A 16,942-nucleotide genomic window follows, 5' to 3' on the forward strand; every position below is an offset into this window, starting at 1 on the left:
GAAGAAGATCACCGTAATCCCACTGTCAATAAAAACTAAAACCTGAGGAATGAAGGGAGAAGAAAGAAACGGCGAGGAGCAGGCGCACACTTGTTTTCATCCTTAAACAGACAGAAAAATATTCCCTTATAGGGACTTAGTTTATGTGGTCCATTGATAACTTGTGTTGCAACTTCAGAGCAGTTTACGAGAGGCCTCACAATTTATAGACCCTAGTGTCCTTATATTACTGTCGACAAATATTAACGTCATGGGCTGCTCGGTGTAATCTAACCTCGCTTTTTTCGCTTTTGTGATGTTATGGCAAATCGTTCAGCAAATATTCATCCATGATATTTAAAAGGTTTAATTTACTGTAATTGAGGGGGAAATACTGACAACTCAGTTGGCAATAATAAAAAAAAAGTCAAATGAATTATTTTATTTATAGAGAAAATGTCTTTGAATGATAAAATATGAATGAAAAAATAAAATATGTATTGGGTTTTGAACACTTGTCCTTTCTCGGAAAGTTACGCAGAGTGAAGGAGATAAAGAGAGAACATGTAATTCCTTGTTTCCTGGAGTAGCCTATGGGTCGGAGGGTTGTCGGGTCCTCCTGGCCTGCAGAGATCTGATCCAGCCGGGCTCGCGCTTTATTAAAGGGAAGCAGATTAAAGATCAAACGGCTGCAGTCAGATCGCGTTCAAGAGGATGACGAGCGGAGGGAGACAGAAATGAGTTGTGACAAGTCCCGTGGTTCTGCCGCTCTGTCAAGTGGAGCTGCGATGCGTCAATCCGGTGAATCACTGAGGAGGAGGATAACGAAAGAAGGAGAGACTGGGATGGAAAGGAGGGCAGGAAAAAGGAGAAAAGGGTAGAAAAGAGGAGGAGGAGGAGGTACAAAAAGGCTCCGCAGTCATTCAGTCTGTCACACGGACCACACGCACCAAGTCAGCGGAGCTTCGATCTTCAGCCCCATCCTCTCCAGTATAATATATTTAATCAAAACATCCATTTATAGGATTAAATATCGACATCACCTGCAATCTGCCTTCATCATCTCCAGAGTTTTTCTACGGGAGCAGAGCAGATTTATTTGAGCCGCAAAGTTATGGAAAGTTTTCGATTGCTTTAGAGAAGAGGCATCATTATCGGTTCTTTTCAGCCGGTGGATGAACTTCTGAGAGCGCGCTGAACGGAATAAAAGGATCTGGAGAAAATGAAAAGGTGTTGCGGAGGTAAGTCCTCTGCAATGATGTTGTAGGCTACTTTTTTATAAAAGTTTCAAAATAAAAGACAGACACTTTTCTATCATCAAAAAAGACAACAGCCCTCCAGTGCTGCTCTAATAATTTGTGTTATTTTTAAGTTGCAATTTGCAGCTTATTCCTGTCGTTCGTAGATTTATTATCTTGCTAATTAAATTAATATCGTGATTTTAAAAAGTCTTCAGACTTGGGTCCAGAATATTTAGGCTTGACCTCTGTGATTTTAGGAAAATAATAATAGTTGACAACAAGCATAAAAATCTAATTACACATGCTCAACTGTAGTTATTTAAGTCGTCCAAGATTATTTATTGTGAATAAACAGTTGGATTTGGTTGCACAACAGAAATAATCAAGGGTTATCAAGCCAGTAATAGACAGAATAAATTAGGTTACATGTATTTTGTTGCTTTAGACAAAAGTGCAACATTGTAACAAATGAACGGACTTGTTAAAAGATTTTGTTGCAGTAATTTTCAGTTTTTACGAGAAAAAAGTAAGGCAGTGTGAGAGGACTGTCAGATTAAGAAACAACAACAAGATAGAGTAAAATAACTGTAAGAAAATGTGCATGTGTGTTGCTGTGTGTGTAGGAAAGAAAGAAAGAAAGAAAGAAAGAAAGAAAGTAAGCAAAAATGGGGTGGAGGGGATGGGGGGGCTCTTACTCACAGTAAAAAATGACAGGGGTTGAGGGGGTCAGAGGCAGCTAAAGCCCCTGTCTAGTTAGCTGTCACTGATATGAGAAAGTACATGATTCACGTTAGTCAGGGTGTGAGTGGAGCACACACTCACACACACACACAAACATGGACACACACTTTTCCCCCTGGGAAGGACTGGTGCGGCTGCTCCTCCGTGTCTAAGAAAGGAAAGAAAAGGATGTAAAAGACAGAAGGAGGGTTTTGTGATGAAATGATGCGCTGCACAAAAAGATCACCAAGTTCCTCTCTCCTTCCCTCTCTCTTCCTCCCCTCCTCTCTTCGCCCCATCTAGGTGGTCACTAACATCATGTGGATATCAGCGAATTAGGCGTTACTTTAGAAGGACAATAAATAGAGAGCTGAGTGCAGAACAAGCTCCCTGACACGCAAATGAATAAACACTATAAAAGCTCAGCTGTTAAGGAGCATGTCGCACGCACACACAAAAACACACTCAGTCATGTTTCCGTCATTTCGGACGACTTCGATTTATTTCCTGGAGACCTAACATAACCTTACCCTAAGCTTCAACCAAGTCTGCACCGTTAAATTTAAGGTTTATGCATTATGTCTCTGTAAGGAAGGTCGGTCCCCGTAATGTGTCTGTGGTTACGACGTCCCCAGGTAGGCACAAAAACACACACACGATCACACACACACAGTTGGTCAGAAACAGGCAACTGCCCTCTTTTAAACCCTCTTTTTACTCTCTCTCTCCCTCAGTCAGGATGTATCTCTCTCTCACACACGCACACACACACATACACATAGACAAGGCCTGTTATTTCTGGGAGGGTTGAATTAGTGTCGGTGTGTTTCAGATAAAAGCGTTAGTGTGTGTTGGACCAGCGAGCTAAAACACACCAGCCAACAGGAGGAAACAAAGGAAGAGTGAAATGACAGACAGAGAGAGAGAGAGAGAGAGCAGGGGATGTGTAAAAGAGAGGAAAAATTGAACCTTTCACATCTTTTGATTCGCTCAGCGCCATCCTCAATTCTTCATGGTACATATATGGATGTCAGGAGGATGTGTAGAGGCGGGGGTTATGTGAGTGTTGGGGGTGAGAGGGAGAGTAACAGAGAGGTAGAGGTAGATAAAAGTAAACAGAGAGAGAGAGAGAGAGAGAGAGAGGAACTGGCGGTAGAGGGGTTAATGCAGTGCAGATTCCCGATTGACAGAAGTTAGCAGCACCCAGAGGGAAAGAGAGAGAGAGAGAGAGAGAGAGAGAGAGAGAGAGAGAGAGAGAGAGAGAAGGGGGGAATGATATAAAATGAGTCGGTCACGCTTTGAACAGTTACACATGCTGTTTACATTTTTCCCAAATTAACATGGCCCCTCGCTTCAGAAAACTCTCCCTCGTCTCTCCCCTCCACCAACTCCTTTTCCTCTCTCCTTCCTTTCAAATCCTCTCTTCCTCCTCCTCCACCTCTCTGTGTCTCGATCCTTCAAGTATCTGTCCTCAATCTCAGATCCAGATACAGATCCATGACAGTAGTAATACCACAGTGGATAAATATTTTTACTGTTCAAACGTAAGAAAAAGTCTATTATCAGTTTATATATACACTTTATACATTGTCAGTGTTACATTATATTATTAGATTAATATTACTGATGGATTACCAGCAGTTACATGAGAGTTTATACACTTTTGGGTCATCTGAATGGCTGTATTACAATGTATTGTATATTTCAAATGCTCTTTTTTATTATTATTAAATTCTAACCTTCAAAGTTACAAACTTTTAAATAACGTTAGCGAAGGAAAAAGACACGTTTTTACCTCTCAAAAGTGGAGCTAAAGAACGATCTTATGTTGAAACATGCATATGTTGTAAGTCCGAACACACAGCAGACAATATGAGGACATCCTGCCACAAGATTTACACACAAACTAACATGTATTACAAAAAGAGGTGTGTTAGTGTAGCTCAGAAGTTCACACAGCCAACAAATGAACTAAGACAATATTAATGCAATCAATCTACTGTTCAAGTGAAAGGTTGAAGCACCACTGAGACAGTCGAGAATTAACTAAAACATTTATAAGTTTCCTAAAGCTCAAGCGGACATTTTTAAAGAACCAAAAGCCTCAAGCTCGAATATTTTCTGTCAACTATCAATTATTACAAAGCAGCAGAAAATCCTCACAATTCGGAGAACTGATCCCGGGTATATATTTCATTTTTGCTGGCTTAAACGATTAATAGTTTATTAGACGCAGAGCGCCCGGAGCTTTTCTTCAGCACATCCCTCGCTGCTTCCTTTCTTTCCTTCTCTCCAAGCAGATAAATCCAGCAGCGCGATTTTGTCTGATTCTCGTTTTAGGTGTTTTTTTAAAGAGAGAAAACATTGAGGTGGAGATGGGGGGCTGGTGTTGAGAAGTAAATTAAAAACTGAAGGTCTGAAAAAAAGGGGGGTGGAGGAAGGAATGAAAGATGTTGCGGGGAACGAGTGGAGCCAATTAGTGAAAGGAAGAGAGGGGAGCGGTAATTAGGGAGAGAAAGGAAGGAAACTTTAAAATGGAAGTTTGACGTTTCAGGAAGATTTAGGGCGAGAGGGGGGACAGATTAAGCGACAAAGAAATTGAAACCAAACATGGCTATAAAGCACAGAGCGACTGGAATCCAGTGATTTAAAAAAAGACAGGATGGATTGGCTTTATAAGGTGAAGAGGGGAGACAGACGTCGGCGTAAGAAGGGGAACTAAACAGAGGATGTGGAGTTTACGAGTAGAAAGAAATAGTTACACACAGAGTTTCTTTGCATAAACACTTTTTTATTGGATTTTTTTTATGTGCGTTTTCTTTTGCCTTTTGTTTTTGGGTCATTTATGTTGTTTGGCAGATCGGGTGTGTGTCCAGTGCTGAGAGGATCAATTTAGGTTCGGTAACAGACTCCAGAAGAGGGAACCTCATGGGAGGAGTGATGGGAAAAGTGTGTGTTTGTACACAATGCTTTGTTTATGTGTATTTATTCAGTATAAGGTCGGTGCATACATGGATCTACGCACCAGTGCACAATCTGGATGCATGTGTGTGTGTATTGAGTTAGTGGAGGAATGCACATTTGATTGAGCACAGATTGCACATAAATCTGGCCTTTAACTGTACACAGACACACAACGCCAACCCTGACCCCGGACTGTCAAACCCCTCACCCGCTCCTCACCCTCGCTCACCTCACCAGCAGCTTAACGCGTGTCTCCGTCCACTTCCACTGTAGCTGCAGCCCTCACATCGGTCTGTTGGTGTGTGCATGTGTCCGCCCCTGGCATCCTGCACAGGTGTGTTTATGTTTCGAGTTGGTGTTATGACAGATGGAAAAATTGCAGCCAGGTACAGTTTGGGGGAATAACAACAACAAAAAAAACCATGCAAGAAAAAATAACTTGTTTGAGATGATTGGGACAAAAAAAAGTGGCAATAGAAATAAAACTTATCGTAAATGAATGTAACGACTAACCTAAGGGATTGTACTTAGTGATTGTAGATTTACATTTTCCAGGTGGACTGCATGTGTTAACGCAAAACGCCAAAGGAACTTTTTTCCTGCAAGCCTCCTAGTGAAATGTTCGCAAGAAGTCTGGGTGAGCTGATGCATGAACGCCAGAGGTAATACTCTGGAACATTCACCGCGAGCAAGTGAGTGGGCGGGGGGATGACGTTAATATCAGGCCACCGGTGCAAAACCAGAAGAGCGACACAAAACAGGGTGATTAAAAACATCCGAGGTTGAGGAAGAAGGATCATTTACAAGACAACAACAGCAAAGATGTCTGTAAATTTGGGACGCGAAGAGATGCGGGAGCTTCTGGCTGTGAGGGCCGACGCCGAAAATGGGGAGCGCACCCCCCTGAGGCTGTGCTCATAATTGCAGCCCAAATCAAATCATCATTAAGTCCGAACGTCTTTAATCAAGTCTGGAAAGAAACTAATTATGTCAGTTTGATTAAACCAGATGTGGTTGAATACAAATTAAAGCCCCCAAAACTTGACATGTAACATCCACTGTTGTCGTACATTGACCTCCAGTGTCGGAGAGGAGCTCTGCTCAGTGAATAGATAATACTGACGTGTTACAAGTGAAGAATGTAGCTCTAAGCATGGAGTTATTGTTCACAGAAATACTCCAAAATCAGCCTCGATTAATGTTGAACCTTGTAAAAGTTTTACATAGCAGGCTCAAACCAAAAATATGCCATGAAAATACACTGCAGTCATCATAATCAAAGTCGCACTGCATTATAAACATCTCATTTGGACTGGATTTATAACATGCTGATGTTTCCTCTCTGTTTAAGACCTCTTTCAAGTGGTTTGAGCAATGGAGGGCAACCTCTTTTGGCACCGGAGCGAGTTTTTCCTGGACCAGACCGGAGAGATTAACTTGCACATGGATTTCCCACAATACCAAATTCAGTTTTAGTGCTTGTTTAAAACCTCAAATGGTGGTATATGTTGGGAAAGATGAAATATTAGTCCTCTAGGATTGGAAGCGGTGCATCGCCCACAGACACCGGGTCACTGGTTTACCAAAACACAGTCTGTAGTGTAAAATGTCAATCATGTTACGAGACACTTCCTGCTCTTCCGCCAGCAAATTCAACTCTGAACCCTGACCCTGTGGTGGTGTTTAACTCTGACCCGAGTGTAGCTCAGAGGCTCTGGCGCCCGGGACTTTGTGTTCAGCTTTGAGTTTGCAGATGGCAGCCAGACTCCAGAGTGTCACATCTGACTTTACATGAACAAACTGTAGATAAAAATATGATCTGCTGTGAATAATGGAGCTCCCCTGTGTGTGCATGTGTTACCCTAATAGGTATGTGTGCCAAAATGTACAGAGAGTCCCACACACATGCACACGGAGGCAGGTCATGGTCAGCCAATGCAGGGAACCCCTGTGTTGCTGTAATGCAATCCTCCCACGGAGAATGTTCTGGTTTCAACCCTGCCCTGAGGAGTGTGCTTCCCCTGCCAGGTACACAAGCCCGCAGGCCTCCCCTTGAAGTTCGTCTATACGCCGACGACAGTGGAGTTACTCAATATAATATTATATAACAATAACGTGGCTCTGGGTTTAAGTTATCTCAGTTTACTCATACAAAAGAACAGTTGTTATAAAGACACAACGCAGGATGCTTTTAGACATGTCAGCGCTCAATCAAAACAACAAGAGACTTTCACGTCTGGCAATCATCTCCGAGCATGTGGCCGCAGACTAAAGGAAACAGTTTGGAACCGTTTGGGTTGATTTTACCGAGGAGAATTTTCTTTCTCTTACTTTTTTAGTACCTGTTTATTCCTCCTTAATGCGACCCCACGTTTTTTTGCACATTATGTAGCCTTTCCCTCAGGGCTGTTTACTCCTGGAGTCAACAATGTCGCGTTGGTTTCGGTCTGTTTTGATGCTAATGGAGGATGTTCGGAGGGAGGAGCCCGTGGCTTGATGAGCTCCAAATGTTCAGGCGTCGCTGAAAGATGCTTATTGCTTCTGACAGGTGATGAGGCTTTTGCGGTTGAGGAGATGGGAGAAGGCTTGGCAGACGGGGGCTGTCCTAGCTGACTGATTTCTAGGTGTGTGTGGGAGCATGTGGAAGTTACCCGGCCCCAACCACTGTGTTTCAGATAATAGTCTAGGAGGATGCTTTGATGTAGCCGACAACTCAGGCTCAACAGGTAGTGGGAGAGTTACCAGATATGATGGAGGCAGTTCTGGGGAACTATTTGCTCATGTCACTCATGACAATGTCAGTCATGACAAGCATTTCTAATCCTGTTATATTTTGTAACTGCCAGTTTCCTGATCTGTCGTTCAATCCTTCGTTAGCTTTCTCAGGGAGTTTCAGCTTGTTAGCCTCATCGTAACAGTTACTCCTCCTCATGTCGTTATTTGTCTCGCAATTACAGGGATTAACATTACGTCAGAATGATGATTTGCTCTCTCTTTGATCTTCACGTGCTCGGGTAATGGCACAGAGGAAGAAAAAACAAAAAAATTACTGCAATATTTTCCACATTTGTCATCTGGACACCACATTTTCTTCACCTTTTTGAAAGCACAACATTTCTTGCCTACTGCAACTTTAACACAATCTTGTTTAAAGTAGCACAGCAGACATGCATTTAGCAGTATAGAGTATGTAACATCATTATGTTGCTACCCTACGCTGTTTGGCAGTGTTTACAGTACGTCAAATGTAACCGGTTGACTCAGAGTAAAAAAGGTGTCGACTGTTTTAAGTCAGAACTTGTTTTCTTAGCACCGCTGAAAACGTAGGTAAGGTAAATATTTAGCGAGCGTTGAAGCGGTTTGCTTAAAATCTCCTTCCTCCCGTGGGGCCCGTCGCTTTGGGGAGATGAAAGAAAAGGGAAAAAAACGCCGCAATAGAAAGAAAGTAGGCGAGCTAATCGGGGTTAATTGGCTGCTGTTATTTTGACCCGAGGCCGAAAAGAGATAAGAGAGTCGAGAGGAGGGAGGGAGGAAAAGTGGGGAGGACAAAGGTATGACAGGAAAGTTTGAGTGCGCTGTGACCTGTTTGAGAAGGGGGGAAGCTGAGGGAGGCCCGAGATGAGTCAGAGAAAGACAGCCAAAGAGAGAAAGCTGTCAGGGTTACAAACATTGTGCAATACCTATTTCACACCTGTTGAACAGGAGCACTTTTGCCCACAATTACAAGCATGAATCACTGCTGCCTACTGTGGGTGTCAGGCGATGAGAGGATGACGGAGAGCAGACATGTCAAAGACATGTTGAGAGAAGGGCTGAGGAAGTGTTCAGGGAGAGAGAGGATGAAGAAAAGTGGACGTACATGAAGTTCTTTAATACTGAAAACCACCTTTCAGCTCCAATTTTCTCTGTTTGAAACCAGAGACAGGGGCACTAAAAGGTTTGCAGTGATACAACCCCCTCTAGTCTCTCACACACACACTAACCAGCGCAAAAACACACACACACAAAATCATTGTATACACTCACAGCGAAGTGAAATTAATCTACATATGTAATAACGACTACAAACACTCACACTGCAACATAAAACACCCACACAAACACTGAGGAACCTAAACAAGTCCACATACAACTGATACAAACACATTCATGTTTGTGATCGTAAAGAGAGCCACATGTCTGTTTTTGGGACATCAGTCAGGAATGAACGTGTGTGTGTGTGTGTGTGTATTTGCCTGACAGGCTGGTGCATTTAACATAGGAGCCATTTGTCCGACTGTCGGAGGTTATTAAGAGAGGTTTTATTTGAAGCCAGAGTAAACCTCCGACAGCCAGAAACCCCCAAAATTAGATTGGAAACGGAAAAAGCTTTATTGGCAGCGTCAGTAAACAGACGAGGCCATCGCCATAGAGACAAAGAAATAAACCAGAATATTGTAAAAACTCCTGCGACTGGAGCGAAACCTGGACACTGTTGCTGGAGGTGATTTCTTTTCTTTTCTGCTCTCAAATCATCAAATTAATTAAAAACCAAACACCCAAGTTAAATAATCACGAAATGTCTGAGAAAATAAAGGCCGAGATGAATGTCACCTCAGTGTTATGATTATAGATACCTCCGCGGAGTGCGTTAATTAACACTTGGACACCCATGATGCCAGTGTTATTAAAGTAACATCACTCACTCTTTCTCTGAGGTTTAATCAGTCTGTTATGTTTTAATTTTGCCACCAGTCCATCTACACCAGCTCGTCCTGCTGCTGGCTGCTGCCGCGTCAGAGGCCCTGGACTCGTCACACAGCCTGGCCAGTGAGAGGAGTTCGATAGAAAGCACGTATGAGCTGACCAAATACCTGGAGTATCAGCTCAAGGAAATCAAAGACATATATGTGAGTAATTTGGATGGATATCTTGACATTTTTAAGTGCACCATTTTTGCAGAAAATGTAATTAAAGTAGTTTAATGACAAAATAAACATGAACACATAAGAATAGCTACATCTGATGGAACAGTATGAAAGGAGCAAACCTACAAAGAATTACCACCTGAACCTTCAGATCCCCTCAGCTCTTACCTTTATGGAGCTTAACTACAAGTTTCAGCTCATTGTTTAGCTTAACTTTACTGCTTTTAACGTCTTTTTAGCAGCTGCAGCAGGCAGCTGTTTTCAGTGATGAAGCTCAAAAAATCAGCTGGACAATACCTCCTCAGAAACAGTTAGCAACTTAGAGGGTCAACATAGATACAGGAAAAATTAGAGCTTTAAAAGAGCTAATATTTGAGGTTCATTAGATAGCTACAAATATGACGAAAAGAATAATAATGTTGCTGAATGACTGCAGGTTTGGCAACTGTTTGAAAGTAAGATAAGATAAGATAAGATAAGATAGAATTTATTGATCGCCCATTGGGGGAAATTCTCTTGTTACAACAGCTCAAAGAAAAGGACAGGGTAAAACAATTGATGGATCAAAAATGCGAGACAAAAAGACAATAAAATACAATAATAATATTAACCCAAATAACCCATCTCCCCCCAGATAAGCATCTGTGGGTTGAAGGAATCAGTCTGGCAAAGATGCCTTTGCAATGTTTTGCAGAGATTTCGATGAGTGAATCACTCAATATGATGCTATTGCCAGATGCTGGTTACCTTAGCTTAGCGTAATACCCAGAAACAGGATAAAGGCTATGCCTGCCAGTAGAAAACAATTAATCTCTCAGCTAATTATTTAGCATTTGTTTGTTCAATTCAAAGTAGAAACTACTCTGTTGTTTAAGGAAGTTACATGATGTAACTTTTCCTTTATGACCAAAGTTTATCCATTTCTCCAACCCATTGGTGCAGCGTCCCCCAGAGTGTCTGGCAACCTTAAAACTACAGAAAGTTGTTGCTGTTTGAAAAGAAATAATAAAAGACAGTTCCATTTTGTTTTGTTTACGTTCCTTAAAGGATCTGGTCTGGACTGAGTCTTCTTTTCATAGTTTTCTCGTGTTTATTTAAGGCAAGAAACAGGAGCAGTCGCGTCAGATCAGATAACGCAGAAGAGAAAACAAAACCAAACTGTGAATTCATTGTTGTAAACATCCATCACAGTTAGGAGGCTGAAATCCCACTTCAACTCTGATCCACTGTTCTTGATAAAACACAGTATTTCCTGTGTATTTAGGGATTAGTGCAGACATGACAGGAGCACTTTCAGTTTCAATGAAGTGTTAAGACAAACTGGTTTAACTGCTTGTTTGCTACATGATCACCTGCTTCTTATTTTGAACATCACGGTAGCTCTGAAGCTGTGTGAAGATTTATGATGAATGATCTAAAAGCAGAGTCAACCTTCTCATCCATCTCATTTTGGTTTATCTCCTCCAGCTGACCTACCTCGGCCCTCCATTCAACGAGAAAGATTTCTCCCCTCCGCGGCCCAACAGTACGGCTCTGTCCCTGCCGAGTGCTGCCACCCGCCTGGAGCTGTGGCACGGCCTGGAGAACCAGGCTCGGCTCGCTCAGAACCAGAAGGCTTACTCTGTCCTGCTGGCAGCCGTCAGGGAGCTGGCCCGCTCCACCCTCTGCCCCTCTCTGAAGACCTCCCTGCTGCACTTCTGCACAGGCCTGGATGGGTTGCTGGGCTCCATATCCGCACTGATGACCACCCTTGGTTACACGCTTCCTCCGTCATCTGCGAACTTGAGAATTAACGCTGGAGAGCTGCAGTACACTCAGAGGGGGTCAGGGGGCGTACGACCAGCTCCACTCATGAGCCAGAGCCTCTACAGGTCCAGAGCCGGGACCAGGACTGTGTCCAGTCAGCGTAACAACCAAAGAAGAAGCGGGGCGAGGGTGGTCAGAGGAGAGAGGGAGGACAGCGTGGATATGGTGGAAAAAAGGAGAGCGAAAGAGGGGAGGAGAGCAGAGGCAGCTGGAGGAAGGAGTGGTGGATCGAGGGAGAAGGGAAGAAGAGAAAGAGGGGGGAGAGGGAGGAGGGAAGAGCCGGAGAGCGGGAAATGGGCTGCGAGTGAAGAAGAGAGAGTGGAGCAGGAGGGAGAGGAGGACCTGGAAAGAGAGGTGGAGAGATGGGGTACGAGGAGGAGGTTGTTGAGTATTGATGAGGATGGAGAGGTGAAGGAGACGCAGCATAACATCGGGGTAGAAGGCTCCAGTTCCTTCCAACAATCAAACCTCCAAACAAACAACAACAACAACAATCAGTACAGCTACAACCTGAACTCGCTCCACCCGCACACACTCAGAAAAGAAGACACATTTATTGTAGAGAGGAGAGGGTTAATGCTGGAGGAGCATCATCAGCGTCGGCCTCCTCGCTCCCTCCTCTCTCCCACCCTCCAACCCCCCATATCCACCCTCTCCCTCCTCTACCAGTTCGGACCAGGTGAGGAGCACACCCTCCTCTCCCAGCCCGTCCCTCTGTCTTTACAAAGGGGCACCTCCCTCCTTTCACCTCCTCTGACTCCGCTTCTTTCCTCCACCTCCTCCTCATCTCCGTCTTCGCTGCTGTCGGTGCACCCGACGATGAACGACTTCGCCAGAAAGGTGGAGGGATTTTGGATATTGCGAGAGCTGCAGAGTTGGCTGTGGCGGTCGGCCAAGGACTTTAACCGCCTCAAGAAGAGACTCCGAGGCTGAGACACACACACACACACACACACACAGAAAAAAGCAGCACATAGAAAAAAGATGTATACGTTTCGTTTGTTTATCATATAATAAATACAATGTTTAGTGAAAAAGCGGTGGAAAATCTGGCCAAAACGACATATTTGATAACCTATTAGCTACAGTCAGACAACAGCTAATTGGTAGCATTCAGCCACTGACCAGATAATATTTGGCTACCGTTAGCTACAAAGTGGCTGAAAACTACTATCAAGTTTGGTAGTGTTCCACAAATGCTAGCTAACATATTGTTAGCCAGGAATTTATTTCCTGGATAACAATATGTTAGCTAGGAATTTGTTTCCAGGCTAACGTAATGTTAGCTAGGAATTTACTTCCAGGCTAACGTAATGTTAGCTAGGAATTTGTTTCCAGGCTAACGTAATGTTAGCTAGGAATTTGTTTCCAGGCTAATGTAATGTTAGCCAGGAATTTACGACCTGGCTGACATAATGTAAGCTAGGAGTTTGTTTCCTAGCTAATTAAATGTCAGCTAAAAAGTGTTTGAATGCTAGCATTAGCTGTTTAACAGCAGCTGATAGCTTATCAAATATGTTGCTAAACCAATATGGCCAGATGTCTGTCCAAATTTTAACAATAATAGTCTTTTCAGTTGCTCATTAATCGAGAAGCAGTAAAATGATGACTGTTGTCAGATACCTACCTTAAAAGGAGTACAAAATGATGACATCATCTGAACTTTCCACCCTGACGGGGTGACATCAAGAGGAAAATGGCTGCTGTGTGAATATGGTGAACGGAAACAAATTGAGACTTTAACAGACAAAAGCTCAAACACATTCATGGTTAACACATTCATTCATACTCTACTGGAAGAAGTGAATGAAGGACTCTTTGGCGGGTCACCAGCAGCACTAATGGAATATAACACACAATGATGCACATAGCAGCTCATTGAGCGAGACACTGAGACTGGGCCGAGTTACCGGACTTCACGGCTCATAGATCAACAGAAATACCACTGTAGGTGGTTAGACACACACACTTTCACCACAGACACACACATATGGGGGTAGACTGAGTGACAGGCAGAGGGGCAGACAGTGCAGGCATTGAGTGAAAGCTGAATCAGTGACCCAAGATGTGTGAATCAGCAAACATTCATTTTCTCTCAAGGAAGGAGGGACACTTTCTGAATGGGGGAAAGACAAAAGAAGTGGAGGAAATGGCCAGAGGGATGAGGTCAAGAAGAGGAAGAGGCTGAGAGGCAGAGGAAGACGAGGAGGCGTGAGTCAGGGGATGAGCACTGGGAATAACGGGCAGAGGGGTACTGCTGAGTAATCAGAAGTCGGCTGGTCAGTTACAGTAACTCAGAAACAACAGCGCTACACATACTGATGGTCAAACACACACACAAACACCCACACACACAAGGGATATTTGGGGCCTTAACAAACCCATTTACTTCTATTCTCATATGTTCCATTTTTATTCTTTTTTTCACTCCAAAGCCAGAAATGTTTAACACAACCTTAACTGTATTTTAGAGAAGTTTAATTTCCCCTAAAAAATTAGTTACATTTTTTTTGTTGGTATAAAGAAATAATTCAGCATTTTGGGAAATATGCTTATTTGCTATTTGCTCTTCACTGGAAGTAGGATGAGAAAACCAATGCAACTTTTATGCGTGTAGCCTACACGAAATGTGAAAATGGAGCCAACAAACAGTTAGCTTAGCTTAGCCTTGCATAAAGACTGGAAACAGCTAGCCTGACTTTATTTAAAGATGACACAGTACACCTACCTGAAAAGTAAAATCTGGTCTTTGGTCTCTGCTCAAGTCACTGCTCCTAGCTTAGAATTATTTAAGCTAGTTAAACTAAAACTCTTCATGTGAGTTAATTTTACAGATGTGGTAAACAGACAGAGGTGGCAATCATTTATACCTAAAAGTATATGAAAATTGGATCAATATTCACCTTTGTAAAATGTTAAATACATGGGGGATACAGCGGCTACAGAGGAAACCCATTTGGGGACATTAAAGTAAAAATTGGTTGCTTGTAATTTCTCAGGTTTCTAAAGCCAGTAGAAATTATTGGATTTGAACAAGTCAACAGTTTCATCAATCGAGTGTCGACATGATGCTAACAAGAGAAAGCAAACGCCAAATCAAAACCTACGTATTAATCACTGTAACAGCACAGATAGTGCTGGTAAAATGATTTGCTAGCTCTTACATAATTCTGACTCCCAAGTCTTCTGGCTGTACCAGTTAAAGACAACAAACACTGATACCCTTGACTGCAAACCACAATAAAAGGATGCTGGCCTGAGCCACAGTTAGCTTAACTAGCGCTCTGCAGCTGTCCCACTCGTTCCCCAGTGGACTGGTTTGTTCTTCTTCACCAGCTGAGCTTGTATGGTTTCAATTTACTTCGGTTGAAAAAGACAAAGACAGGAACTTAACCAAAATATTTTAGGGATGAGGTCCTGAACCATGGTTAGCTTAACTAGCCCTCTGCAGATGTCCCACTCGTTCACTTGTCTCATTTCTCTTCTTGCGTCGCCAGCTAAGTGTAGCCAACTGAGCCTGCATGGTTTCAATTAATTTAGGTTTACAAAAAGACTTAAGAGGAACTAAACAAAAAGGGATGAGAGCTCCATCGCGGTGTCAGTGAAAGGTTGTTCCTGGGGGCAGATAACTCTTGTGCATCAGGCTCTTTAGACAGGCTCGTAATGGATAACTTTTGAAGTTCCCTAACATCACAAATTATAAACTGCGACAGTTCAGTATCTACAGCTTGACTTGCTTTGCCCATCAATCAATCTTCAGTCCTAATGCTAAGCTAACGTAGCAGTTTCTGGCTCTAGTTTCATATGTTTAACCAACAGACTTAAGAATAGAGGCAGCCCTCCTTTTTTTACTCTCAGAAAAAAAATAAGCCGATATCTCAAATTGTCAAACTTTTTCCTGCTTTGTCAGACATGAAATCAGAGACTTTCTCCCTTTAGCAGCAAACACATGGCTTATTTTTGTTTTTCAGAATCAATCTGTTGTTTTTTCTTTGCAATGTGCCTTTGACGATGTGGCTTCGGACTCTGGATCATATCTGTATAATATTTATTGAACAAGATGTTTATTTATTTTTCTCCAGTGTGAAAATACTGTATGGTGACTCATGAGAGAATAAATACTTGCTTTTGTACAGAGCTTGGTGTTATTGGTCATTTGGGAGCCCGTTGGGAGGAGAGACAAAAAAGAAATGCATATGGGATTTTTGTCTGCAATGGTTTTAGTTTTATAGGGATGGTTTCGGGTGATTGGCACAAGGGGAGAGGAGTTTGGGGTCGGGGCGTTTTCTGGAAAACAAAGGCCGGCTCACATTCACGACAAAAAATAGAGCGGGACAGAGGCGGGGTATGAGAGAGTTTTTATTTGTCTGTCCTGGTGAAAATTTACGATCTCTTTTTGTCCTTTCATCTTCCTCTCTTCCCACCTCCCACTGCATCATCCCTCCTCCCACTTTCTTTTCTTTCTCTTCTCATCACACTATCTCACGAAGCTCCTCTTCCCCCTTAAACATCCCAGTGACCTGTGACAGTGAGGGATTTACATGAGCACAAATAGGCACAGGTACAAACACACCCCTCATAATCCCACCAACCGCCCGGCTCTCTTGTTGTGTCTGTTTGAATGCCGCCGCTCTTCCTGTCTCTGTCACCATCTCGGCCTCTTATCGTTGCTGTGCCACGTCCCTTGTCCTCTACACTCGCTCTTTTATCTCTCCTTCACCTGTTATCTTCTGTCTTTCTTTCATGTTTGGCTTTATTGCTCTTGATTGTGCTTTTTGTCCCACATGCTTTGCAGCTCTGTGGCTCCCTCTCCTCGCCTGAGGCCAGATATTAAAGGATCAATGAGAATCTCCCTTCCATCACCTCGGAGGTACACACCTGCTCACAACTGCACACACGCCCTCCCTGACACACACGCATTTTAGTGGCACCAAAAGTGGACCAAACAAGTGCACACATGAACCTTAAAGAGCAGCATTAGCCAAGCAGGAAGTGACTTATAGGGAGGGTTGTCCATGTCAACGCTGACACATCATACACACCCGCAGAACTCGCTAAGTAGGGAAAGGGTTAACGCTGCGACGTGACACATATGTATACACACACTCATATATACATCGCTGCACACACACAAGAAGCTGTGTGTTTTTTACATTCATAAGCAACGTCTGAGGGGCCGCCAATTGTCAACAAAGGCAGCTTTGTGCGGCCTGTGTGTGTGTGTGCGTTATCTCTGTGCGTGTGTGTATTGTTTGCTGTGTGTGGGCTTGCGAGTGCAGCACGTGTGTGAATCATTATCTGTATGTGTCAGAACTTTGTTGGAAT

At 43.1% G+C, this 16,942-nt stretch overlaps 1 protein-coding gene across 1 annotated transcript; it reads left to right on the plus strand.

Annotated features, from left to right (window-relative positions):
- The first annotated feature begins 2,341 nt into the window (after nt 1-2,341).
- Nucleotides 2,342-12,550, plus strand: clcf1 (cardiotrophin-like cytokine factor 1). The gene is made up of 4 exons (XM_069669315.1): nt 2,342-2,419; nt 9,653-9,793; nt 11,279-12,326; nt 12,417-12,550. The coding sequence occupies exons 1-4, from the start codon at nt 2,342-2,344 to the stop codon at nt 12,548-12,550; spliced, it is 1,401 nt and encodes a 466-aa protein (XP_069525416.1).
- The last annotated feature ends 4,392 nt before the right edge of the window (nt 12,551-16,942 follow it).

Source organism: Semicossyphus pulcher, unplaced genomic scaffold, assembly GCF_022749685.1.
Source record: "Semicossyphus pulcher isolate SPU_LCO1_2020_fin unplaced genomic scaffold, fSemPul1.0.p SCAF_2, whole genome shotgun sequence".
Classification (NCBI taxonomy): domain Eukaryota; kingdom Metazoa; phylum Chordata; class Actinopteri; order Labriformes; family Labridae; genus Semicossyphus; species Semicossyphus pulcher.

Bases quoted from the DNA above. Each gene is read 5' to 3' on its own strand.
- clcf1 (XM_069669315.1), top strand. From the start codon at position 2,342: ATGAATAAACACTATAAAAGCTCAGCTGTTAAGGAGCATGTCGCACGC. The intron at 9,794-11,278 runs GTGAGTAATTTG...TATCTCCTCCAG, and splicing joins AGGAAATCAAAGACATATAT to CTGACCTACCTCGGCCCTCC. The intron at 12,327-12,416 runs TCCCTCTGTCTT...CTCCGTCTTCGC, and splicing joins CACCCTCCTCTCCCAGCCCG to TGCTGTCGGTGCACCCGACG.